Here is a 23890-nt window from a genome sequence, read left to right as displayed (position 1 = left end):
ACGTAAAACGGTATTGACTGTCACTCTGGGGCGGTAACTCCAAGGTGAGGTATGCAGGTGCGACCAGCCTTCCGTCCACGATAAGCAGTGTGACGTACTGAGGGCGTCGAATCCCCAAGGCAAACCCGGGCAGGTGCTGACGAGTTACTCCAATAAGCATCCTGGGTATTTCCATTCGGAAGTATGGGCATCGCTGTCCTACACCGATGGCTGCCAAAATGCTGTACGGCCATTCTTAAAATATGCTGTACCTGGAGTACTCTAAGCTACAATATGTTCAAACTTATATACAAAATAGGAAGAAACAATCAAATCTGATAGGTCCGGCGAAAACCGGCGTCAGATCAGCCACGGCTAGAGTGATGTTAGGAAATTGGCGCATTGTAGTTCTTCCTTTAGTAAAACGATAGCAACATACTAATTTGTCCTACGTTAAATATTAAAATTTGTTAAAATACCACTATTAACAAATGAATTGTGTCGTACAACAAAATGAGAAGGTTTTTCAATACTCATTTTAACCACAGACGTTATTGTTCCATTTTTGCCGAGGGAACCGGATGCTCGAAAATGTTAAGAATCCGCCTACAAAATGACGTCAGACTTGCAGTCTCGGTAGTGCGCCATTCCACTTCCGGAATGCAGAACCCTCTTTTATGGTCGATGTGAGTAAACTAACTGCTATTCGAGTAAATGTAGCGATAATGGATATTCTTAAGGCTGAGATTGCAAAGAAGAGGAAACACATAGAAGAGAAAGAACTCCTGGATGTGAGTAAAACAGCAGCTCTGAAACGATGGTGCTTTTGGTTATACCGCCGTTTACGTTAATCACCGTGCGTTTACAGTATGGCTGCGTGTAAGAAGGGTGCTTAATTTAATAACAGTGCATGCTGCGGTGTAATGCATGTGATGTATGGCGGGTAAATGGTTGTTAATACAGTACGTGATCGGCTGCAGTCTCGTTTCCTATGTTTCCCTATCCCCTGCTCTTCCTCCCCGTACTGTATGCTATCCATCGTAAATGATTCGGCACCTATCCCCTATGATCGCGCGCTTTGTATCTGCACCTTTATATACAGGACTCCACGAGATACTTCAAGCGGGCCGATCTTGTACGGAAGGAACAGGAGGATTACTACAAGAGATGTGGCTACGAGGTACGGTGATATCGGGCTCTTACGGGGAGATCGATGATAACCGTAAACCTAACGGTGGTGCCAGTCTTACCATGGAAACACGTATAGACGATCTGTTGCCGCAAATACATTTAAATTGCCGAAGATACCCCTGGCGCACGTGTGGTTTCATTAACCAGACGCTAAACTCAAATCACATTGTCACACCATTTCACACTTCGTAGAGAATAAGTGACTGAAAAACTTGTGGAAAGTAAGACTACAACAATGGCGAAATAGTGCAGATATTGGAAGCATTCGAAAATAGATCGGTAGGGGAATGAAAGATCCCTGGCAGGGTGCCACACTAACGCCTTTTTCACCCCATGTGCATCGCGCTGTAGGTTGATAATGAGAAGCCAGCGGGACAGGTATGGTACAGCATGGCTGAGCTCCAGGTCCAGTGCCGGTCAGCCCATTAGGCGGCATAGGCAGCCACCTAGGGCACCATCTTCTGAGGGGTGCTGACTTATCAAGTCGATTTCAGTTTGTCTCAGACAGGGGGTGCTGATGGTGAAGCTGCCCTGGGGCGCCACATGGGCTCTGACCAGCACTGTCCGGCTCTCTGGCATTGATCTGCATGCCGCCCCACTTGTCTTGCATTTTCTTGTGTTCAGCATGGTCTAGGAGATGGTCTTATTGGGCACGGGTTTTGGTTTGAACATTTTTAGTTGGTCTGATGTTTTGTAGGCTGTGTGGCATTTAAAATGAAAAGCTGGGCCTGGCTTTCATTTGGTGCTCCAAGTGCTACATGGATAGAACTTCACTGGTAAAATGCAGTGTGCAGTGCATCAGAATGGAGTCCCGGCCTACCTTCCTATTTGTCTGTGTTTTCCCCCTACACTTGATTTTGATCTAAAGATCTTTTTGTGCATCTAATAATTAATCTCAAAGGTGCTTATATGCAGGAAGCACAACCTGAGAAAATGATTACCATTTTTGCATGACAGTTGTGCCATTGGTTTATGTTTGCCAGAGCCCTGACCGCGTAGAGCAATGGATAAAGTACATGTAGATCTATGTGACACATTAATCAGTATTTCCTTCATGGGTATGAGTATTTGCATCTGAAGTCTCTGCTCTCCAGTAAAGCTCACCCTGCCCGTTGTAGTACTGTACAGTGTAGGGATGCTCCTAGCTCAGTGGAATAAAACTCCTTTTCCATGTGCTTCAAAGCCGGAGAAAAGGGAAGAAATGACAGAGCCCGCCACCTCCTCCAATCCTGTGTTAGAGCTGGAGCTGACGGAGGAGAAACTGCCCATGACCCTTTCTCGGCAGGAGGTGAGATATCGCCGCCCTACTGTACAGACATGGAAAGCTTCACCACATGATACTGGCCCAGCTCGGCTCCCACGTGTGTGACTTTCGGACAGGTCTAATATCTCTGTTCTGCACTGCGCAGGTGATCCGACGCCTGAGGGAGAGAGGGGAGCCCATTCGTCTTTTCGGAGAGTCTGACTATGATGCATTCCAGCGCCTGAGGAAGATAGAAATTTTAGCTCCTGAAGTGAATAAGGTATTATGAGGGACAGTGAGTGTGTGGGTACAAACTCCTTCTGTTGATGATTCATTTATGAACCGCTTATTGTCACGACGTCCCATCGAGTGACAACCTGCCACCATGTGCGCATGTCATTAAGGGCTTAAGGAACGACCTGAAGGCGGCCATGGACAAGATCGACCAGCAGTACCTGAATGAAATCGTGGGTGGGCAGGAATCGGGAGAGATGGACATGCAGCACGACCTGAAGGTCCATGAGGAGAACACTACCATTGAGGAGCTAGAGGTGCTTGCAGATCGGGGCTGTCGAGGGAGGACAATGCCTGCAGACGCACAGACCGCTCCAACATCACTGTTTTTGAACGGATCAAATTTTTTTTTCTTCTTAAGACTTGTATGCTGTTACTAACGTTATTCTGTACCTGAGAGGGTGTGATTGAGACTCCAGGGTAGCTCTTTCACTCCTTCTGAGTTTTAAGAAAACTGTATTCAAATTCTTATGTCCTGTAGGGCTGATGGTGCCATTTTAGCAGTAGGGGGTGCAGTTGCACTGTTTTGAGTGAAGCTTTAATGTCCCATCAGGCTCTCGGTGAATCTCTGGGGACAGGCGACGATAACGGTGACATGGACGTCATAAACAAAGTGTTAAAGGTGAGTGCCCCCCCCTCGCCCTGCCTGACGCCTGGGGGCCTTTAGGCTTGAGCAGGCTCACCGCTTAAAGGCATCTGCCAGGCATGACCGTTTGAGACGCTTTCCAGTTCCTGCTTGGCGTCTGGGCCAAGGAGCTGAACGGACGGGAGGAGCAGGTGAAGCGGAGCGTGCAGGGAAAGCTGGCCAGTGCCACCCACAACCAGACAGAGTCCTACCTAAAGCCCCTCTTCAGAAAGCTCCGGAAGAAGGTAAGTGTCCTGCTTATGCCTGCAGGTGGCAGCATCGTGCTGCGCTTACATAAGATGACTAATGACTATGCTGTTTGGATTGAAAGGAGACCCCTATTTACGCTGCCACTTCCTGTATTTTCTCTGTCCTCGCTCTGTTTCAGAGTCTTCCAGCAGACATCAAGGAGTCCATCACAGACATCATTAAGTTCATGCTGCAGAGGGAGTATGTCAAGGTTTGCAGAACATCTCCAGCTGATGAGTCCACACATTCTTAGGTGTTGCTGCGTATCGTTTGTAAGTGAGGTGTCTCCCTGGGCCCGGCAGGCTAACGACGCCTACCTTCAAATGGCCATCGGAAACGCACCCTGGCCCATCGGCGTCACCATGGTGGGCATCCACGCACGTACGGGCCGAGAGAAGATCTTCTCCAAGCACGTGGCACACGTTCTCAATGACGAAACCCAGAGGAAGTACATCCAGGTGAGGGCTGGGGCACACAGGTCCCCATGGCTTGTTTGGAGTATTTAGTTTTTCTTGTTGTTCCCTCAGAAGAGGCCGTTGACATGCGTCACCTTCCTCTGCAGGGCCTCAAGCGTCTGATGACCATCTGCCAGAAGCACTTCTCCACAGATCCTTCCAAGTGTGTGGAGTACAATGCCCTGTGACTCGCCGCGCCCGACACACCAGACTCCACCCTGCCATTCACTGTAAATATAAATAGAACTTTCCAGAAAGTTCCGTGTGAGTAAGTGTGTTTTGTGGATGTCAAATGAAGAGTTTACATTTTCTGAAATGCTTGTTCCAGATTTCATTTGGTCTTGTGGATTATCTAACTGAAGAACATCTGCGTAATATTATAGAGGTAAAAGGTCTTTCTGTCATTTTCTCTAGCTGGCATGTGTTGGTGTTGTTGTCCGGCACCATGCAGATTCCCATGCCCCCGCGTCCGCCATGCGCCAGTGCTGCCCGCTATACCATGAGACATGTGGGCGCTCTGGCTGGGGCTCTTGTCTCGGGCGGATTAAGATGTTTTCACCCAGCGCTGCAGCTCCGTCTGCATTTGTTTCTGCCTGTTGGGGTTGTCTTTGAGCGTCTGCATGCCCCCGTTGTGCCTTCTTGCCCTCGTGAAGGGCAGGGCAGGGCAGGCTCTGTCTGCCAGGCTGTCCTGTGGAGGGCAGGAATTGTCAAATGCTTAAAAAAAAAAAGAAGCAAACTGGCCTCCCACTGCGATCATGAGTGGGTGTGTCACTGGGGGGAGGGGGGCAGAAGCCTAACCAGTGATTGTCAGGCTCAGGGAAATGGCAGCCTACTAGAGGGTTTGTTTAACCCCGTTACTCAGATTAGGATGAAACACACCATGTGGTTAAGCCTGTGTACCTGTACTCACAAGGTCGCCGGTTCAAACCCAGCCTCAGCATGTCTGCGGGCCCTTGAGCAAGGCCCTTAACCCCCAGCTCCCTGGGCGCCGCTACGGGTGGCTGCCCTTCGCGGACAACTTACTCTACAAAGAGCGAGTTGGGGGAGGCGTAAAAACAATTTCCCCACGGGGATCAATAAAGTATCTATTCCATTTTCTCGGCTGCCAGTGGGGTGCAGCAGTGAGTTCTGTGGCGGTGACCACTCGGGATGCACGTGTGCCACGCAGCTCCCTCCCCTGTAGTGTGCTGTGGTTAAGGACACTGCGGTTGCAGCATACAGCCTGCAGCTGAGGGAGAAACGCAACCAGCTGCTGAGTTTCCAGGGGTCACTGACACGGCCTCCCGGCTGTTTACACACAACAATGTCGCTATCTAAACAGCTGCAGGCAGACCTCCGAGCCAGTGGCCTTTGGCTAGACGGAGAGAGAGCCTCGGGGGGCGTGACCCCTGACCTCAGAGCGACCCCTGGGGCTGAAGCATGCTGGGCTTGGCGCTGTGATGCGCCTTTGTCCCCACGCCCAGTCCAGGAGGGGCATCCCGGGACACAGAGGAGTCCCCGGGTTTCTCACGGCCTGCCGATCTAAGGGCTTCCAGCTGGGCAGTGTTTGTGCTGTCACGAAAACCGCCGTCATGGCAACCACGCTTTATTGGGGAGGCATGATGGCTGCCAGCTTTAATGAGAAACTGGGAAGCAGGATGTGGCCGGGGATCACATGCGAGATGACGGGGAGCGCCTCCACCCTCCTGTGATCTCCAGCGACTGAGAGCTCACGCCGTCTCCTGAAGTCCCTCTCTGACTGTAGCACAAATGGGCTGTATGATTATGATTTGCAGTCTGGCCCGTGTCAGCCCATCTGGGGTTTGATCCGGTGAGTGGTCATAGCTGGACTCCTTCATGACCAGGGGCCCCTTCAGGACATCCCACGAGGAAAGACCCAGTGGGAATGATAGATGGACACCTGTGGTACCAGGAAATGAGTTCTGTGTTCCTGTGTGATACATCCCCCAGCTAGCCAGTCAGCTGCGCTGGTTCACCCTCACCAAGCATGGATCGGTTTCCGCTCTACAGGGAGGGTGGAGGATGGTTAAAAAATGATGGGGCCTCCTTGGCTTCTCAGGAGCCCAGATGGTTCCTGTGTATGGTCTATCAGACCAAACGGGGGCGCTGTGGAGCTGCCACTGCAGGGGCATGTGGGGTGTGGTGCCCATAGGCCACCACACAGGGGCCATTTGGTTTGACAGCACCTCTCTGACAGTTGTATGAGACACACTCACACAGTGTTGCTCCCTGTGGAACATTCTGGAAGGACGGTGTGGGAGATGGAAGGATGGCTCCTTCCCAGTCCTCGTCAGGAACATTGGTGATGGAATTCTCCATTGGTCAGTTATCAGAAGCACTCGCTGGTCGCTGGTCATGCTAATGTTGCTCTAAAGTGGACACACCCCCCTCATGGAATCTGCTCCCGCATGATGTTATTCCCTCAGTCTCTCGGAAAGCAGTGAGCCGTAAAATGAGAAACAAAATTTTTAACAGAAGGTATGACATAGGAATAATCATCCTGACAGGACTTTGGAAATAAAAAACATACGAATTACATTATCAGAAGGTCCTAAAAAAGTAACTGCAATGCTTCTAGAATGGCCATGATTGACATTGGTGATTAATGGGGTGATTAATCACAGGAGCCGGATGCGTCGATGCTATTAGAATCGCGGCTGATTTTCATTACAGGAAGAAACCAAACACTCATCCCTTTAGAGAACATTCAGCAATAATTTATTTTCATTATCTTAAGAAGCAAATTGTCTCGTCTGGAAAATCCATATCAGTCACCAACAACACAGTTTGCAAAAATTGTAAAGGGACTATACAAATTCTTAATAAAAAAAGAATAACTTAACAGTGAATATCCCCCCCCCCCCCTAAATGTCCACATAGTCTGTCATCCTACAACATCCACCTTAAAGGTCTGGGTGGGGAAGCAACGTGCACTCTTGGCTGTTCGACGTGACGGCCTTCATCTGCTAAACCATATGAGCGCCTGTGAAATTCTCCATCTGGGGGAGGTGGTCGCCTGGTGAATTTAAAGCGTTTGTTGTATCAAAACAAAAACCTGGCACTGTTTAAAAAAAATAGTCAGGAGGTTTGGCCTCCTAGTGTCCTTGCCTGAAAGTGGCAGGAATGGAGTGTCTCACTGGAGAGGGCTGGGGAGGGGTGCCTCCGGACTGTACCAATAAAGACCACAGGGGTGCGGCTACACGTAACTGACACACTAATGGCTACAGCATGTGCTGTGAGCTGTAGCACCAAGGAAACATACCTCTGTGTGTTTACTACCATACTGACCAAGCGCAGACCTGCTGTCATGGCGCCAGGGGCAATTACAGAGTGCACATCGCCCCCTGCTGGCAAAAGATCACTTTCCTGAAAATTATCTGAAATGGTCTTAGTTAGGGAACTGGAACAGCCAATCCATCTTAAACTCCAGGCACGGGGAGTGGGCTCCCACAAATGAAGAGCATCTGCATTTGGAATGAATGAGAACAGCAGGCATGGCACTTTGTACACATGCACGATGTAATACAAAACAAAACCACAAAAACCCTGCTTTTGCTTAAAATATGGCTTCTTCTATCCTCTCATATCTGGTGTCCAGGTCAAAGGTCAAACAGAGGAGATGAGAAATGCACCCACCAGTCAGGGAAAAATCAGCCCGCAGTTTCCCAGAATGACAAAGTAGGGAGCAGGGCTATGATGGACAGCTGGGGGCTAACGTTGAGCCCCCATCTTGCTCTTCCATAATCAAGCACCCCTTCAGATGATATGTTTTGGTTTTGTTGTTGAATATGAATGATGACCCTTTAAGGAGGATACATGGACGACCCAGACATCAAAGTATATGGATTTGTACAGTAAATGTTGATTTGCTTCTTTGATATTAAAGATAAACCTAGAGTTTCCCTGACTATTGATGCTCATGTTGACTGACAAGCTGCTTGGTCCTCTGCACTTCCAACAGAAGGGGGGAGTAAGAGTTTACATGCAGTGCAGCCCAGCACCACAAGAGGGCTCTGAACCCCCCTCCAGGGCCCTGAGCAGTGTGATGTTACAGGGTCCCTGAGTTGCTGTCACTGCACAGTGTTGACAGCTCTGGGGGCCCAGTAGGTGAGATTGTCCTGCTCAGATCAGAAGGCCTATATAGTGAGCACCTCCAGCAAGAAATATACTGCATGACCATAAAAACGCACCTGCCCAGACCTGACCTTCTGAGGGTACAGCTAAGCACAGGGCACAGGAATCCATTTGTGCTTCTGACGGGAAGGAGAGCCTTGAGGTGAGTGGAGGGATTGTGGACACGGCAGAAGACGGGCAGTGTGTGGGAAGGGGCCCAGCCCTGCTCCAGTCCTGCCTGGATCTTTGGTGGTGGGACGGACTGAGTCCATCTTCATCTCCATGATAGGTGGGGAGAGGGGTCATTCAAAAAATGTTCAGTCGCAGTCAGAGCATCTGGTCGGTCCCCCTGGCAACTGACGAATTGTTTGCAAACAAGAGACAATGGACAAAAAGTCTGTTGACCCAGAACAAAAGGGTTTTTACTGATCAGGAAGCAGTTCTTGTAGCAGCACAGACCGACCACCAGGGGGCAATTCCTGGGTGTGGAGATTTCAGGAGCAAGATGGGCAGATGTACGACTCCTGCTTGTGCTTAAAGCGGCTGCTGGGGGGTCAGAGGAGGGGCTAAACCCATCATGCCATCAGGTGGGCAGACGGGAGGGGGGGGACAGTGCATCCGGCTGAGGCCCCAGGGTGAAGGTTGCTTCACACCAGTGTCCCTGACTTGGGCTTGGCTTCTCGCCCATACCACTGGAGACCGTCCAGGTAACAGCTGTCTTTGAAAGGACTGCAAGAAACAAACACAAATTTCATGTATTTAGTGGACAATGCGACGTACTGGTCAGCCAATTCCCCAGGGGCCTAACGCTAAAATCACGCTAATGATAACAGAATACAAGCCAGCAATCACAGGCACAGCATCCTAACCCGCTCGGTTTTGTACATGCGAGTACAATCATTGCCTTGTAGACAGGGTATGGACAGGCAGAGCATTGTGGGATACGTGGCCCAGGGTAGGGCAGACATCATACCTCTATTCGTCTGTACTTTGGAGAGCTGGAGACTGAGAGCGATCGTCAGCTGGAGAGCTTTCTCTAAGGCGAGCGGAGTGGACAGCACAGCGAAGAAGCAGAGGCACGAGCGAGGAAGGAAAAGCAGGTTCAGAGGTCAGCCTCAAGGTCAGAGGTCAGCAAGGAGGAAGTCTGCCATAGGAAAGGCTCACAACCAGCGCCTTAGAATATTCCTACGGATTTCTAAAGCAGATTCATGCTCGAGCAGGGAAGCTCCAGAAAATGCACACACACAGGCACACATATGATGGCGAAGGCATAAGAATCATCCGCGTTAGATGAGGCCTCGGCTTTGGCCAGCCCTGAGCCCAGGAGGCCCTCTAGCCTCCTGCAGAATGACCCGGCCCTGCTTGACAGGCCTGACCTCACAGCACAGGCATCTAGCTGGGAAAAGGCGCAAATCTGCTTGCCTGTAGCTGGCAGTTTAACTGCATGGATCTGCTGCCTGTAATGTGCAGTTTAACTGCACGGATCTGCTGCCTGTGATGTGCAGTTTAACTTCGCGAATCTGCTGCCTGTAATGGTCAGTTTAACTGTGCAGATATGCTGCCTGTAACCTGCAGTTTAACTGCGCAGATCTGCTGCCTGTAATGGGCAGTTTAACTGCACGGATTTCCCGCCTGTAATGTGCAGTTTAACTGCGCAGATCTGCTACCTGTAACCTACAGCTTGACTGCTCCGATCTGTTGCCTGTAATGTGCAGTTTAACTGCACGGATCTGCAGCCTGTAATGTGCAGTTCAACTGCGCGGATATGCTGCCTGTAATGGCCAGTTTAACTGCATGGATTTCCTGCCTGTAATGTGCAGTATACCTGCTCTGATCTGCTGCCTATAGCGGGAAGTTTAACTGCACAGTCACCCCAAAGAACACTCCCACCTTCATTGGTAGATAATTCGGCACCAGAGTGCAAGTCATGTGACACTCACCCCCCGGGCCAGTTGACCATGTGCTGCGGGCTGGCTGGGGGCGTGGTGGTCGAGTCACTGGACAGAGTGACACTCCTCTGGCTATGTGGCGAGGCTGCTGGGGACACACACACGAGGTCAAAGGGCTTAAAGGGGATTCCCAAAAGTCAGGTCAGAGCACAGCCTGGCCCCACCCACCTGGCGAGCTCCTGCCCAGTGTGCCCATCCTGCTGCCCGGTCGGCTGTGCCGGGGGGAACCGTGCTCCTTCAGCGAGCCGGAGGAGCGCTGATACCAGCAGCGCAGCTCATCCGACACAGCAGTCCTGGCCCCACCCTCGCGGCCCAGTGAGGGTGTCCGTACAATCTGGGAGCGCGACGGCGTGAGGCGGCTCCCGGCACCATCGCTAGCCTCCTCGGCACCACGCCATGCCTCCTTGTAGAGGCCCCCCGCCGTGTACGAGCTAGAGGTCTTGAACTGGGCCTTGACGCTGTAGTGGCCTTCCTGGTCGCTCTCCAGACTGCGCACCACCACAGGCGTGGCACCGCCCTCCACGTACAGCGGGTACTCCTTGATGCGGTACTGTGACGAAGGCTGGCTCTGGCTGTGCAGGTAGACACCGCGGTGGCCCACGCCTCCGCCACCGCCGTTCTGGGCTGCCAGGTTGGGCATGCTGCCTGAGCTGGCCGAGCCCAGCTGCCCGCCGGAGCGGTGCCTCTGCCGGGCCTTGGAGGGCGAGTCCTCAGCCAGCGTGGAGTAGTTGGCGCTGCCGGGCGCTGGGTAGCAGTGCTCGGAGCTGGAGTGGCTGGTGCAGGACGAGCAGTCGTCCGGCAGGTCTGAGCCATTGCTGCCATGTGCTGCCGGCGCACAGAAGTCTGGGCACCCCGACTCCGGGTCCAACAGTTTACTCTGTGACTCCAGGCTGGAGCTGCGGTTCCGAAAGTGCTGAGCCAGACTGTGTAGCCTTGTAGGGCTGAGGTCCACGGACCTAGGGGGGAGAGCGAGGTCAGCCTGCGGGTCGGGGTGTGGTGGCGAGGGTGGGAGGCAGACAAGCATGATGATGAGTGGGCATGACACTGTCCCCTGGAGGAGGGTGAAGCCTGGCAAGCCAACCTGGTGGACTGGACGCAGTGAGGGCCCCGGGTCCTCAGGTTGGGCGTGGAGGGCAGGCTGGACTGCAAGCTCCACTGGAGAGAGGCCCGAATGGGGCTGCGTTGCAGGGGGCTGCTGCCCCCAGCCTCGGAGCAGCCTCCCGTGCTGGGCAAGCTCCTGTGGCTGCTGTGAAGAGCCAGGATATCCCATCAGCCCCTGGGGCCCACATACGGTGCAGCCCGAAAACAGGGGCATGCAAACTGTACATCCGAGAAACATTCATGTCATGGTATGGAGGTGGATGTAGGGGATTAAGATGAAGGAGCTAACAGCGCCCCCTGCTGTCTGCCCGCAGACCCACCTGGAGTGGATGTGGGAGGTGCGCTTCTTGGCACGCTCGTAGGGCTCGTCCAGCGAGGACTCGCTCCACATCTTGGGCTTAATGGGCGACTTGTCATAGTCACCGCACTGGTAGTGTGGGTGTCGCAGGCCATCCAGGGACTGCGGGGGTGGGGGCCGGCCATGCCCCGGGGGCCGGGGGGGCAAGCTGCGATGGGGAGAAGCCGTCGGGGTGAAGGTCCCTGTCACCTGGAGGTCATCTGGCGGGGAGACAAGGGAGCTGTTTTAGATGGTAGCAGAGCAGGGAGCCCACTGACCTGGTTCTGAGCTGAGTCTGTATGTCCTCCAAGGCAGGCCACCATCCAGCCCCCCAAGACATCAGCAGCACTGAGCCCTCGGGCTGCTCTACAGGCCAGGTGCCTTGGCCCTGACCACTGGCCCTAGCTTCTAACAGCCACAATCAAACTGCTCTTCATGGTGCCATTTGGGTGCTTTCACACCAGAACCTGTTTCCGTTAACTGGTCCAAATCCGCTTTCTGGTTTTGAAACAGATAAGGGCCATATCTGGGCTGGCTTTACATTGACTGTTACTGAATCTGGCCCGTATTTGCACCAGAATCAAAAGTTAAATTCAGAGGAGAGTCCAAATGGGGATGGTGAGTGGCTCAGTGGGGTAAGTCTCTGTGCTTGTGAGCAGGAGGTTGCTGGTTTGAGCCCCAGCCCTGGGTGATGGTCACATGTCTGTGGGCCCCTTAATCAAGGGTATGTGATGAACAGTATTCTTGTGTCTAAAAGTTTGAATTATGCTCCAGGATCCTAGCTGGGATCTTGGAGCTCACCTTAATAAACACTTTTAATCGCACCGATACTCCTTCTCTTTACCAAACTCAATCTTATTTACTCCAGCAACACCCCCAGAGCTGGGGGTTAAAGGCCTTGCTCAAGGGCCCACAGACATGTGACCATCACCTGGGGCTGGGGCTCGAACCAGCAACCTCCTGCTCACAAGCACAGAGACTTATCCCACTGAGCCAATCACCATCCCCATTTGGGCTCTTTTCTGAATGTAACTTTTGATTCTGGTGCAAATACGGGCCAGATTCAGTAACATTCAATGTAAAGCCAGCCCAGATATGGCCCTTATCTGTTTCATATCCAGAAAGTGGATTCGGATTAGTATTGGTTCACTGTGCAAAAAAACACTGGACCAGCTGCAGTTTATGGATCTGCGGCGACTTCTGAACAACATTTGGCCTGGATCCAGTACAGACTCATCTTGCTATGTGGGGCGATCACCCCTCAGATTCTTAGTGCATCAGCTGTGCATTGGGTAAGTGACTGATCGTACGTATTTGGTCAGGCAAATGCCCGCCGGGTCTTCAGAGCTTATAAAGACCAGCTGTAATTATTTAGAACTCTGGACAGATTCTGCTGTCAGTTGCTATGTGGATCCCCAGTAGTTTATATTCGCTTAAAACGTACCTACTCTGCAGTAGGTACTTAAAAAGGATTCTGGAACTGCCCCAAGGAAGTACAATCTGGCTAAGTTCCTGCGGTGAGAACACGACAAAAGTTCCTGGTTCTGGAAAAAGGTTCCTGTGGTGTGAGATTTGACTTGGGGTATTTTTGCTGGCCCGTTATGTGCAGATGATCTCCTACTTCGACAGGACAGGACATACCGTCATCCAAAACCAGGGCATCAGACAGGGAGCTGTCTTCAGAACCAATGTTAGCTTCTGTGAAGCAAGAGCAGAAATGGGATCAGAGTCACGCCACATACAAGATAAGCTTTGCTAGCATTGTCATTTTAGGTCATAATAAGATCTTGAAGGTATGAGGCAAAATGGGGTGCTGGCCCTTTAAGACGCACCCTCCATGATGAGCGAGGCCCTCTGTGTGGGCTTCTTGCCGGAGCGCACACGGTACTCGTTGATGGCGTTCTCGATGTCCTGCAGCTTCCTCAGGGCATTCAGATAGGATGCTTTACGTTGCTTCTTCAGCCTCTTGCTGGTGACATGAGGGTCGCTGGCCAGCCTCCGTGCCGCCTCTGTGATCTGCGACTGGATGGCAAACTCCCGCTCCAGCCGTTCCAGCTCCTCCTCCTATCAGACAACCGCACTTGGTCAGGCCACGCCCCATATCCTGTAAGCCATTCCCACCCCAAGGAGCTCCACCAATCAGAGTTATGTCTGGTCACACTGCCTTGTCACATCTTCATGTTTTGGACTCATTACAATATTTCTGAATGTCTGAATCCTATGTGAATCTTCTTTTAAGCATATTAACCTTGCCTGCCCCCACAGAAGCACCTTACACCAGTGACAGCCAAGCTTCACATCAGGGGTGATACACAGTAACTCATGATGTTATATGAATTCTAAATCTTCCTCGTTTGCATCAAACATAACTCCGCTCCCCACCTCCCCTTCACCACAGGTAAGCGGTTTTAGTTTGTGATCCTGCTGAACCTGCTTGAACCGGAAGGTGGTCATCTGGAACCTGAGAACACTAAATGGACCCCACCTCCCCCCTGGGCAAGATCTTCTGCTCGTCCAGCTTGAAGGCTGTGCCGATCTTGCGGCGGACAGTGGGCGGATCCTCTCCGGGATCCAGGGGATACTCCTTAGGTAGCTTCCCTGTCAGCTCCTAGAAGAACACGGCAGCGATAAACCGGTGCAGATCCCCTAAGGTGAAACAGCCCAGTTGGCCACACGGTTAGTATCGGTACCCTGGGCCTTACCGCCTCACGGATACAGATGCTTCTGAGCTCCTCCAGCCTCTGCCGGAGCGTCTCCTCCAGCGCCTCCTGCCTGGCCTTCAGCGCGGCCAGCATGTCCTTCTTGGCCGTCTGCGAGCTGTCCGACTCCTGGGAGCCTGTTGATGAGCGAGCACTCGTCACACTACCGCCGAGGGGGGCAGGCTTTTCTGACGTAACGAACCTGGACTCAAAGAAGAAATGAGGAATAATTCCCCCCCCAGCACTTCGACCAACCACCTTGAAAGGGAACATAGCATTCATTGTGTTGAAGACGCGGAATGTTCTGTACCACGGGGGAGGGAATGAGGAAAGGGACTCCCAGTGCCCCCCCTCACACCCCCCCTGCAGGCTGAGACAGCAGGGACCAACAGGAGCACAGTGGTTTGTCTCCGATGCAGGAATCGTCAGCACCTGCTTCCCATTGGCCGGATGTTTATCCCAAGCAGAGATCTGATAAGCAGACTGTAGTGCCAGCCTTTTGGAATATGTGACTCTGTTTGGCTGAAAGGTGAGGGGGTGAACCTGCCCCCCCCCAAGAGCTACGCGTGTGAGTCAGACTTACTCACAATGCCCATTCCACAAAAAACGCACATTGAAATCCACTGCAGAGATCAAACAGCCACTCCAGACACACTAAGAAAGGCACAGATACGGAAAGAATTCTGCATGGAAAACAATCTCTATGACTAAGAGTGTGACTAAGAGTTTGGGATGTCTGCTGGGGACAGAGCCGAACCTCAGCACTGGGCCTCAGCTCCGGGCCACAGCACTGGGCCTCAGCTCCGGGCCTCAGTGCAGTTTTCCAGTGGATGACTCCTTCAGGAAGCACACATCTGTGATGTAATGCCAGAATATCTCCAAAGGAGGACTAGAACTTACAATTTCAGCCTAGCGTGCACACAGCATGATGTGAAATACAAGGAGGATCTGTCCTTTGCAGACTGATCTGCCTGGCCTTTTAACCCTTAGAAGTTGAAAAACAGAAAATGCGTTGATTTTCGCACCTATTAATCCCGGGCTCGTAACTTTGGATAGGTATAATGCACATACATTAATTGCAAATATTTGGAACTTACTCAATCCGGTCCTCCAGGTTGTAATTTTGTGCACTAAAGTATTCCAGAGTAATCCTGTGCGCAATGAGGCATATATTCTAAGCATATTCCACCAAAACACACTCCATAATCCATAAAACATCGATACTTTTCACATTAGGCGGAAAACAAAGCACATATTCGCTTCTGCAATGATCCATGCACTACTCTTCTGGGAAAAAATAAAATAAAATTTTATATATACATTTATAAGATTATATTTGTAGTGCCTGCAAATATTTATGTTAGATGAGACTAAAATTTTAGAAATTTCAATAGGTGCAAGTACACATCAAATTATGACATATCTGAGTAGCTCAGAATATCCTAAAAACAAAACCATATGTGACTCGTGTACATACCATGAAATAAGTCTAAAATCATAGGGACAGAGAAACACTCGAAAATGAATAGGGATGAAAGGGTTAAAGCAGAGATCCCGGTGCTACACTCCCCCCCACCCCATCTAGAAGTGACCACAGCCTAAAGGATGTGGCATTGGACCACATCCTCCTCCACAGTCCCCCAAGCCCACAAGTTGACCTAGGTCATGTGACTGCATCATGTGACTGCCCACCATTCAGCTAGATGTTTGTCATGTATAATTACATCTGAAGTTAAAGGTAGGCTTTGACTCTCCAAATCTGGACACCCCCTTGGCCCACAACCAAGACAGAGCTGGAACAGCAGCTAGCTTGTTGGGGTGGGCCATTTACAGCACATTCACATACAAAACGAGCTTGGTGGCGCCTGATATCACAGGCCAGGAATCCAATCTCCAGACCTTCAAAGCTAGATCCCTCCAAAGACTAAGAAACGGCACCTGCTGATGCATCAGGGGTACACTGAGACACAAGGCACCCCCTACAGGCGGGCTGGGGATGAGCAGGTGGCTCCAGTAGGAGACTAACCGGGAAATAAGCTGGTCCCTGATGGTGAAACACTGACGGGAAAAGTTGGAAAGCAAGAGCTAGTGTCTCTTCAGAAACAACAGCTCAGTCACTCCACACAGTCAACCTGCACAGTTAATCTGCACAGTCCAGTCACTCCACACAGTCAATCTGCACAGTTAATATGTACAGTTCAGTCACTATGCACAGACACTCTGCACAGTCTACATTTATTCTGCACAGATCTGTTATCCACCCATTTCTGTCACTTCCACAGTCCTGAAGACACTCCAGAAATTGGATCTGCATGATGAGGGCCTGACATCACTCCCCTGCTTACGGGCACGCCGCTCTGGCCAAGGTGACGGCTTTCGGCAGAAACCCAGCAAGAGGGAAAACAAGCGAAAACCTCAAGGCTGAAAACGTGCTTTGGATCACACACTGACATCCTGACACCGCGAACGTGGCCTCATGCTGGACTCAATGGTGTTGACTTGGGAGTGCTGACTGGTAGTGTTGACCAAGTGGTGTTAATTCAGCAGTGTCGATTGGTTGGTGCTGACTTGGAAATGGGGACCCTGCAGTGTTGACTGGGCAGTGTGGACCTGGCAGTGTTGATTGGTTGGTGCTGACTTGGAAATGGGGACCCGGCAGTGTTGACTGGGCAATGTAAACCTGGCAGTGTTGACTGGGCAATGTGGACCTGGCAGTGTTGATTGGTTGGTGCTGACTTGGAAATGGGGACCTGGCAGTGTTGACTGGGCAATGTAAACCTGGCAGTGTTGACTGGGCAATGTGGACCTGGCAGTGTTGACTGGGCAATGTAAACCTGGCAGTGTTGACTGGGCAATGTGGACCTGGCAGTGTTAACTGGGCAATGTAAACCTGGCAGTGTTGACTGGGCAATGTGGACCTGGCAGTGTTGATTGGTTGGTGCTGACTTGGAAATGGGGACCTGGCAGTGTTGACTGGGCAATGTAAACCTGGCAGTGTTGACTGGGCAATGGGGACCTGGCAGTGTTGACTGGGCAATGTAAACCTGGCGGTGTTGACTGGGCAATGTGGACCTGGCAGTGTTGATTGGGTGGTGTTGACTCAGCAATCGGGACCAAGCAGTATGGACCCGGCAGTGCTGACCGGGCAGTGTCTTTCCGCTGGTGTTGACTCAGTGATGCAGGCCTGGCTCAGCTTACCTGAGGACAGGAGGCTGCCGCTGCTGCCACTGATGATCTTGCCCTTGCTGCCCATGTTGGCCAGCTTGGAGGTCTTCAGTGTGCCTGTCTCTGTCAGGTCAATGGCAATCTCACTCAGGCTCCGTGCCACGTGGATTTTGGACTGGTGGGGGTGAGGGGAAACATGTCATAGTTGCCTTGGCTCTGTGATCATGCTCATACCCCCAGACTCAGGTTCAGGGCAGTTTGCCTGTCCGGGCTACAATTCCCAGCATTCCCAGCTCCAGCCCCAGAGTTCCCATCAGAACCAGGATTTTGGAAAGTCAAGAGGAGCCCCTGCTGCCCGGCCCACCCACCCTCACCTTGCTCTGCTTCCTGTCCAGGTAGAACTGGTGCTGGCTGATGGCCATGGCCCAGATGGACTTGATGAGGGCGGGGCAGGCGTACCACGTGTGCACCGTGATGCCACTGTGACCGAAGGTACGCCGACTCACTGACGCCCTACAGTGGGACACAGATACACCACTTTATATTCACCGTTTACCCCCCAGGCCTGGGAGGCTGCAGGGGCATGTCAGATGGGAACCACACAAGACGTCTGGGTGCCCCCCCCCCCATTACTCTTGACAGCGTGCAGGTAATCTCAGCTGCACTTAGGCACATTGGAAATAGATGTAACCACCCCCCCCCAACTGAAAGTGTCAGAGTCTCGCCTCAGCACGGTGTGGGGGTGGGGTGGGGGGGTTCATCTCACTACGGCAGGCCAAATCAGCCGTGTTTCACCAGCTGGAAGCGATTGGCAGGGGTTTGGGGCTCCAGGCGGGAGCTCGAGGCTGAACCCCCCCCGGCCCAGCAAGCAATCCGCTACCCTATCCAAGATATTATCTCAGAATTCCTTTGCATTCCCCAGAGTTTGGTTATTGGGAATGGCGGCGCTGAGGACAAGCTGTGGGCAGGCAGAGCCCTGACAGAGCAGAAGGCGTGAGATTATCTCCACAAACAGCTGCCCGATGGGGGCCACAGAGAGGAAACGGTCATCAGATAAGAGCGAATGCAGCCCAGGTCAAGCCGGATGGGGAAAAGTGGCTGGAGTGACTCAGTAATCAGAGCGGGATCACGGCACTGCAGCACTTCCTACATAGAAAAACTGTGGCGTGTCAAACATTCCCGCTGAGCAGGCCTGGCGGAACTGCCCGAGGATGGACAGATGTTAGTACTCACTCATTAGAAAAAAATTTAAAAAACATACATATTTGAAAAGATTTCTAATTGGGTTTAAAATACTTAATGTATTCTCATTTCGAGCATGCAAGTGAGCAGAGATGCATGATGGGAAAATGAGGCATGATGTATATTTACCTGCGAGGGTCATGGACTTCCACGGAAAACTTCTTCTCTCGGAAGTAGAGGTTCTCCAACTGCCTCCACTGGAAGACCTGGAGGAGCAGGAGGCACGCATGAGCAGTAGACACGCAAGAGGAGTCACTCCCGTGTCCGTCTCCGCGCAGCACCGGGCTGAGGCTCTCCGTGGTACTCCGGGATCTGTACAGAGGAGATGCTGCTTGTTCTCCCCCTCCTGCTTCCACCGTGTGTGAGTGTGAGAGAGACACCTCCCTCTGAACACCTCCCTCCTGACTCCTCCCCAGGGAGCCTCGCTTCCTCCTTCCAGATCCGCCGCTGGCTAACACAAGCCTCCCCTCCCTGCCCGCGACACTGTCAGGCCACACAGCTGCGCCCCCCCCCCCCCCCCAGAAAAAAAAACGGTGAGAAACTCCCCTAAAAGCCCTTGCCGGAGAGGATGTGTGGAACATCCATCTCACGGAGGGGGCCAGCTGGTGCTCCCTCAACAGGAAACATATAAATGCTCTCTTGTGCTGGGGAGGCAGTCAGAGAAACAGCGTCCAGGCGCCTTCACGCCGTGAGACCTTTACAGTGCGTGTGACACACAGGACTGCGGACGCACTGATGAACATGCCGGTAAACGAAACGCACACTGTACATCCAAGGAGAGCTGCATGCTCATTCAAAACCTGTGCCTCTAGTACGACCTCACCCCCCAGGGCCATGATTGTGTTTATCAGGTGGTGTATAGCTTCCAGGCCTCAGCAGCCCTCTGATCAGAAGGTCACTGGTTCAAATCTCAGCATCAGGAGAGTGATGTTGGGCCCTTGAGCCCTAATTGTTCCAGGAACTGTCTGACGCTGCTTCCTCAAAAATGTCCGTGCTTTGGGTAAATGCCATCCAATAAATAAATTTAGTGTAAATGGATCCACTGCAGATTTCTTCTGCTGCTGAGTTCTGGTGGAGACCTTCTCAAGTGGTTTTGATCACCAGCTTCATCCCATGGCAGTAAAAGACCCACAGAACCTTCCAATGTGTTTCACTGCCAGCGTGCAGCTGTTGGGCGGATGCACAGGGGGTGCAGACCCTGCAGGCCGTGCGCATGTTCTCACGCATTTCCAATAAATACTAAAAAAAAAAAAGAATCACCTCACCGCTTCCTGTTCCCACTGAATCCACACAGGTTTGAAGGGGAGCAGCAACACAAATCAAGAGACAGCCGTGCATTGTGGGATACTGAGCATGTATTACAAGGCCCAGAGACTGTTTGGCGTTACGATGCAGATTCTGTCCCTGTGGTGCTCTGCAGTATCTGTAATGTGCTACATAAAACTTGAATAAAAACACCCAGGAGATTCCTATTCCTCCAGATCTGCTCTATAAATGATTAAAATCTTAATATCAGCTTCTACAGTGATATTTATTTTTTGCAGGACAGCACAGTCAGGACCGCATGGTCAAGACAGTCAGGACAGCACAGTCAGGACCGCATAGTCAGGACAGCACAGTCAGGACAGTCAGGTCAGGACAGACAGGACACCATGGTCAGGACAGCACAGTCAGGACAGTCAGGTCAGCACAGTCAGGACTGCATAGTCAGGACAGTCAGGACAGCACGGTCAGGACAGCAGAGTCAGGACAGCACGGTCAGGACAGCAGAGTCAGGACAGCACGGTCAGGACAGCACAGTCAGGACAGCACAGTCAGGACGGGACAGACAGGGCAGGATGATATGGACAGTGCACTGTGTCCAGCCTACTCCCCTCCACACCTGAGGCTCCGGAGGGATCGACAGTTATCCTGGACATCATAGCGAAGGTGATCCACACGGGTACGTACCCTAGTCATGGTGATGCAGAAAGTGCAACCAGGGCGTGATGTTCAGACCCAAATGAATCACTGTGGTGAAAATGGGGCTTTTTCCACCCACATGTTGTGGATTATTTTATATAAAAATCATTATTGGTTTACTCCGGAAACTGGGGTCAGACTACCTACAGCTGGCACACAGATTCAGCAAAATGCAGCCAAATACTTGGGTTTTGGTGAGAAACCCTAATTAGACTAATCTTACAGTTTCATAAAATGAGTCATTGGGGACTATTCTGGTGTGTGTATGACACTTCAAAATGAAGCATCTTTAAGACCTGGAGGAGCTTCGACTTTTACTCCCTGAAGCGAAGAGGCAGATGCCTGACAGACAGCTGCCATGCACCCACACCCTCGGCCTTCAGTCACAGCCAATCGCTCTTCAGAACAAAAGCTTGACCTTCTGCAAGGCAGAGATGCTACTCAAAGCAGCCATTTGCAGACAGTGGCTGGGCGACGGTTCCCGCTTCCACATGGGGTCTCTAAACCGGCGGTAGGAGCGGCGCGTCATTGCCGTGTCTGACTCCACCTCCCAGCGATCTCGTCCTTCTCAGCACATAGAATGGAGAACCAGAGGTGCCACCCCGAAGACAGCCTTTCAGTCTTTAAGATCATCCTGCACATTTCCAGAAGTTCATATCAGATGTTTATTGCCATGGTAAAACTGGCATATTCCATCAGGGGTGCCAATATCAGGCGTCAGGACAGCACACGGCTGAACACGGGTCTGTGAGATCACAGAGCAGAACACGGACAGGGACCTGAACAGGTGGCGACTACATCATACGGTATCCAAATGGCCCAGATTGCTGGGTCTGGTCTGTTTCACACCAAAGGAACACAGACATGGACCTGAACAGGCGGCACCTACATCATACGGTATCTGAATGGCACAGGCTGAAAAGGTCACTGGAATAGTGCTCACAGAATGCCAGTGAAACTGGCACCGCGACCAACAAACCTATTGGCTGACTGCTCTGTTGAACCCTGGTTATACCCACAGACATTAATTCCATACCTAAAATAATTAAACATTTTCATATTAAATACTGAAATCAGCAATGGGGGAAGTGACTCCCACCTCAACGCCTCTCTGAAGAAGCAGGACATGGCGTCACTGCTCCCCAGGGGGGCTGCAGATGATCCTCCAGCTATTTCCTCCCAGGATCAGCCACACGACACCCAGAGTGGCACCCGGTGATGAAGAACGAGGGCGGGACAGCGCAGGTATGGCGTGTGCACGGGGACCAGCAGGCAGCTCTGTCAGGCTGCTGCTCCCCCTCTGGCTAACGCGCAGACTGCAGTCTCAAGCTGGTCCAGGCAGGACTAATGTCTGCTGTTTCCTCAGCCCCATAGGATTATGGGAAAGAGACCCACCCTCTCTGACTCACCTTGCGCGGCTTTACTTTGTCCTGGTAGTCATACAGGAAGATGCCCTTGTAGCTCAGGCCCAGCCACCAGGGGATGCCCTGTTTGTCCTGTTCAAGACAAAGGGCCGCCAGTAAGGACAGTGAAGCATTACGGGTAACATCTCTTCACATTTTGACCTGTTCCACTGTTTCAATCAATTACTCTTTAGCACTATAACTATGGATTTTAATTACTGGTGTTAATTAGATGTCGAGATTCTGTTGAGGGTTGTTTTTGCGTCTCTGCTGGCTGGGGCTTGGCATCCTGCAGAAGCGCAAACTACATGTGTTCGGCTCTCAGTACGTCGGTGTCTTTGCTCCTCCCATGAAGCGCCATTCCAAGTGGAAAAGGTTACGGTAACAAAGGCAGCGGGCAGCATGGAGATGAGGGCTCCCTGTCATCTCTGGCATTTTGCTCGGACAGGAAAAGCGTTTAATTCGGGGTCGTCGCTAAAGGAAGCTGGAGGCACCAGAACAAGATCCGCAGAAGCACATGCCCAGACGGGTCCTTTGTGACCCCAGAACCCCCCCAACCCTCAGTGTCCCGCAGTCAGATGCACACCTACACATTATCTGCTGTGGTCATGGACACCATGGTCTGTCAGCATGGTTACCTGCGGCCAAAGCCCTGGGTGAAATGTGAACCACATGCTACGAGCTGAGAGCCGGTGTCCTGAAGTTATGTGGAGGTAGTGTGGTGAGCATGAAGACATACCTTCACGGCGTAGTAATGGACTCCATATGTAGGCAGGGATTCCACTATGCTCATGTAACTGTGAAGAGAAACAGAGAGACAGACTGCAGTTATGGAAGGTGAGGTTAACATATGGCAGGGCTTGTGGGGCGTGGCTTATATAGGCAGGGCTTGTGGGGTGGGGCTTATATAAGGCAGAGCATGTGGGGCGGGGCTTACATAAGGCAGGGCTTGTGGGGCAGGGCTTACATAAGGCAGGGCATGTGGGGCGGGGCTTACATAAGGCAGGGCTTGTGGGGTGGGGCATACATAAGGCAGGGCATGTGGGGCAGGGCTTACATAAGGCAGGGCTTGTGGGGCGGGGCTAATATAGGCAGTGCTTGTGGGGCGGGGCTTACATGGGGCGGGGCTTACATAAGGCAGGGCTTGTGTGGTGGGGCTTACATAAGGCAGGGCTTGTGGGGCGGGGCTTACATAAGGCAGGGCTTGTGGGGCGGGGTTTACATAAGGCAGGGCTTGTGTGGCAGGGCTTATATAAGGCAGGGCATGTGGGGCGGGGCTTACAGAAGGCAGGGCTTGTGGGGCGGGGCTTACATAAGGCAGGGCTTGTGGGGTGGGGCTTACAGAAGGTGGTGCTTAGGGAAGGCAGGACTGAAGGAAGGCAAGTAAAACAGTCACAGGTGACAAACATACAAGCTTGACACACAGGCACCGCTCTGGACTTAGCGGCTCCTACAGTCAACATAAAGCTGACACACATATAGCGGGAGAGTGAGAGCCAGATCGGTGGTGGGCGGGGCTTGCGGCTTCCTCGCACTTACTTGACGATGGCCTGGCCCCTGGACTGACCCCCGAGCTTCTTGTAGTGCTCGATGACACGGTCCTCACTGAAACAGGAAGACCGCAAGCATCTCCGTTAGCAACACTGCACCGCGCTGTAGGAGGACAGTATGGAGGCCAGACCAAAAAGGCAGAGAGGGACAGGACAGCATCATGGCAGTGTTCATGTTCAGAGAGAAACACCTCAGCAGAGGAGCAGATGTTTGGACCAACATTCCAACATCAGTATAGAAGTTGAATGTGGTGCTGACTCATTTCCAGAACCTTCTACAAGCCAGGGAATATGACACCTAAACATGATCTGTCTGAGGTCCAGAAACAGCCA

At 52.0% G+C, this 23890-nt stretch overlaps 2 protein-coding genes across 14 annotated transcripts in view; one reads left to right on the top strand and one right to left on the bottom strand.

Annotated features, from left to right (window-relative positions):
• The first annotated feature begins 590 nt into the window (after positions 1–590).
• Positions 591–4293, top strand: prpf18 (PRP18 pre-mRNA processing factor 18 homolog (yeast)). Of its 2 annotated transcripts, XM_023816040.2 has the most exons (11): positions 591–770; positions 1082–1159; positions 1522–1548; positions 2354–2458; positions 2580–2693; positions 2818–2964; positions 3261–3329; positions 3437–3577; positions 3721–3792; positions 3884–4039; positions 4144–4293. In XM_023816040.2, exons 1-11 carry the CDS (start codon positions 657–659, stop codon positions 4222–4224), a joined length of 1104 nt encoding a protein of 367 aa, XP_023671808.2. In that variant the 5' UTR covers positions 591–656; the 3' UTR covers positions 4225–4293. The 2 variants fall into 2 exon arrangements, with proteins under 2 accessions (XP_023671808.2, XP_023671809.2); XM_023816041.2 differs by lacking the exon at positions 1522–1548 and having other exon boundaries at positions 593–770.
• Positions 4294–8239: 3946 nt separating this feature from the next.
• The window catches only part of LOC111846135 (FERM domain-containing protein 4A-like), a 72475-nt gene continuing 56824 nt past the window's right edge, over positions 8240–23890 (bottom strand). For 7 of the 12 annotated variants that reach the window (XM_072709898.1, XM_072709903.1, XM_072709899.1 and 4 more), the window contains exons 9-23: positions 23547–23612; positions 22747–22804; positions 22014–22100; positions 18773–18848; positions 17775–17917; positions 17434–17575; positions 14239–14372; positions 14022–14144; positions 13369–13600; positions 13178–13234; positions 11520–11757; positions 11180–11344; positions 10267–11054; positions 10090–10186; positions 8240–8878 (exon numbers count right to left, since the gene is read on the bottom strand). In XM_072709898.1, coding sequence (XP_072565999.1) covers positions 8797–8878; positions 10090–10186; positions 10267–11054; positions 11180–11344; positions 11520–11757; positions 13178–13234; positions 13369–13600; positions 14022–14144; positions 14239–14372; positions 17434–17575; positions 17775–17917; positions 18773–18848; positions 22014–22100; positions 22747–22804; positions 23547–23612 — 2488 coding nt within the window. In that variant the 3' untranslated portion in view covers positions 8240–8796. Of the gene's footprint in view, positions 8879–9122; positions 9186–10089; positions 10187–10266; positions 11055–11179; positions 11345–11519; positions 11758–13177; positions 13235–13368; positions 13601–14021; positions 14145–14238; positions 14373–17433; positions 17576–17774; positions 17918–18771; positions 18849–22013; positions 22101–22746; positions 22805–23546; positions 23613–23890 lie in introns of all 12 variants that reach the window. The other 5 variants (XM_023816039.2, XM_072709896.1, XM_072709897.1 and 2 more) reach the window with 5 other exon arrangements.

The sequence above is a fragment of the Paramormyrops kingsleyae genome, chromosome 3, assembly GCF_048594095.1.
Source record: "Paramormyrops kingsleyae isolate MSU_618 chromosome 3, PKINGS_0.4, whole genome shotgun sequence".
Taxonomy (NCBI): Eukaryota; Metazoa; Chordata; class Actinopteri; order Osteoglossiformes; family Mormyridae; genus Paramormyrops; species Paramormyrops kingsleyae.
Note: the sequence above shows the minus strand (reverse complement) of the source record. Positions and strands in the feature narration are given on the sequence as shown.

Coding starts and splice junctions, on each gene's coding strand:
- prpf18 (XM_023816040.2), top strand. CDS start 657: ATGGTCGATGTGAGTAAACTAACTGCTATTCGAGTAAATGTAGCGATA. Junction 771..1,081: donor AAGAGAAAGAACTCCTGGAT/GTGAGTAAAACA, acceptor CTTTATATACAG/GACTCCACGAGATACTTCAA. Junction 1,549..2,353: donor ATGAGAAGCCAGCGGGACAG/GTATGGTACAGC, acceptor TGTGCTTCAAAG/CCGGAGAAAAGGGAAGAAAT.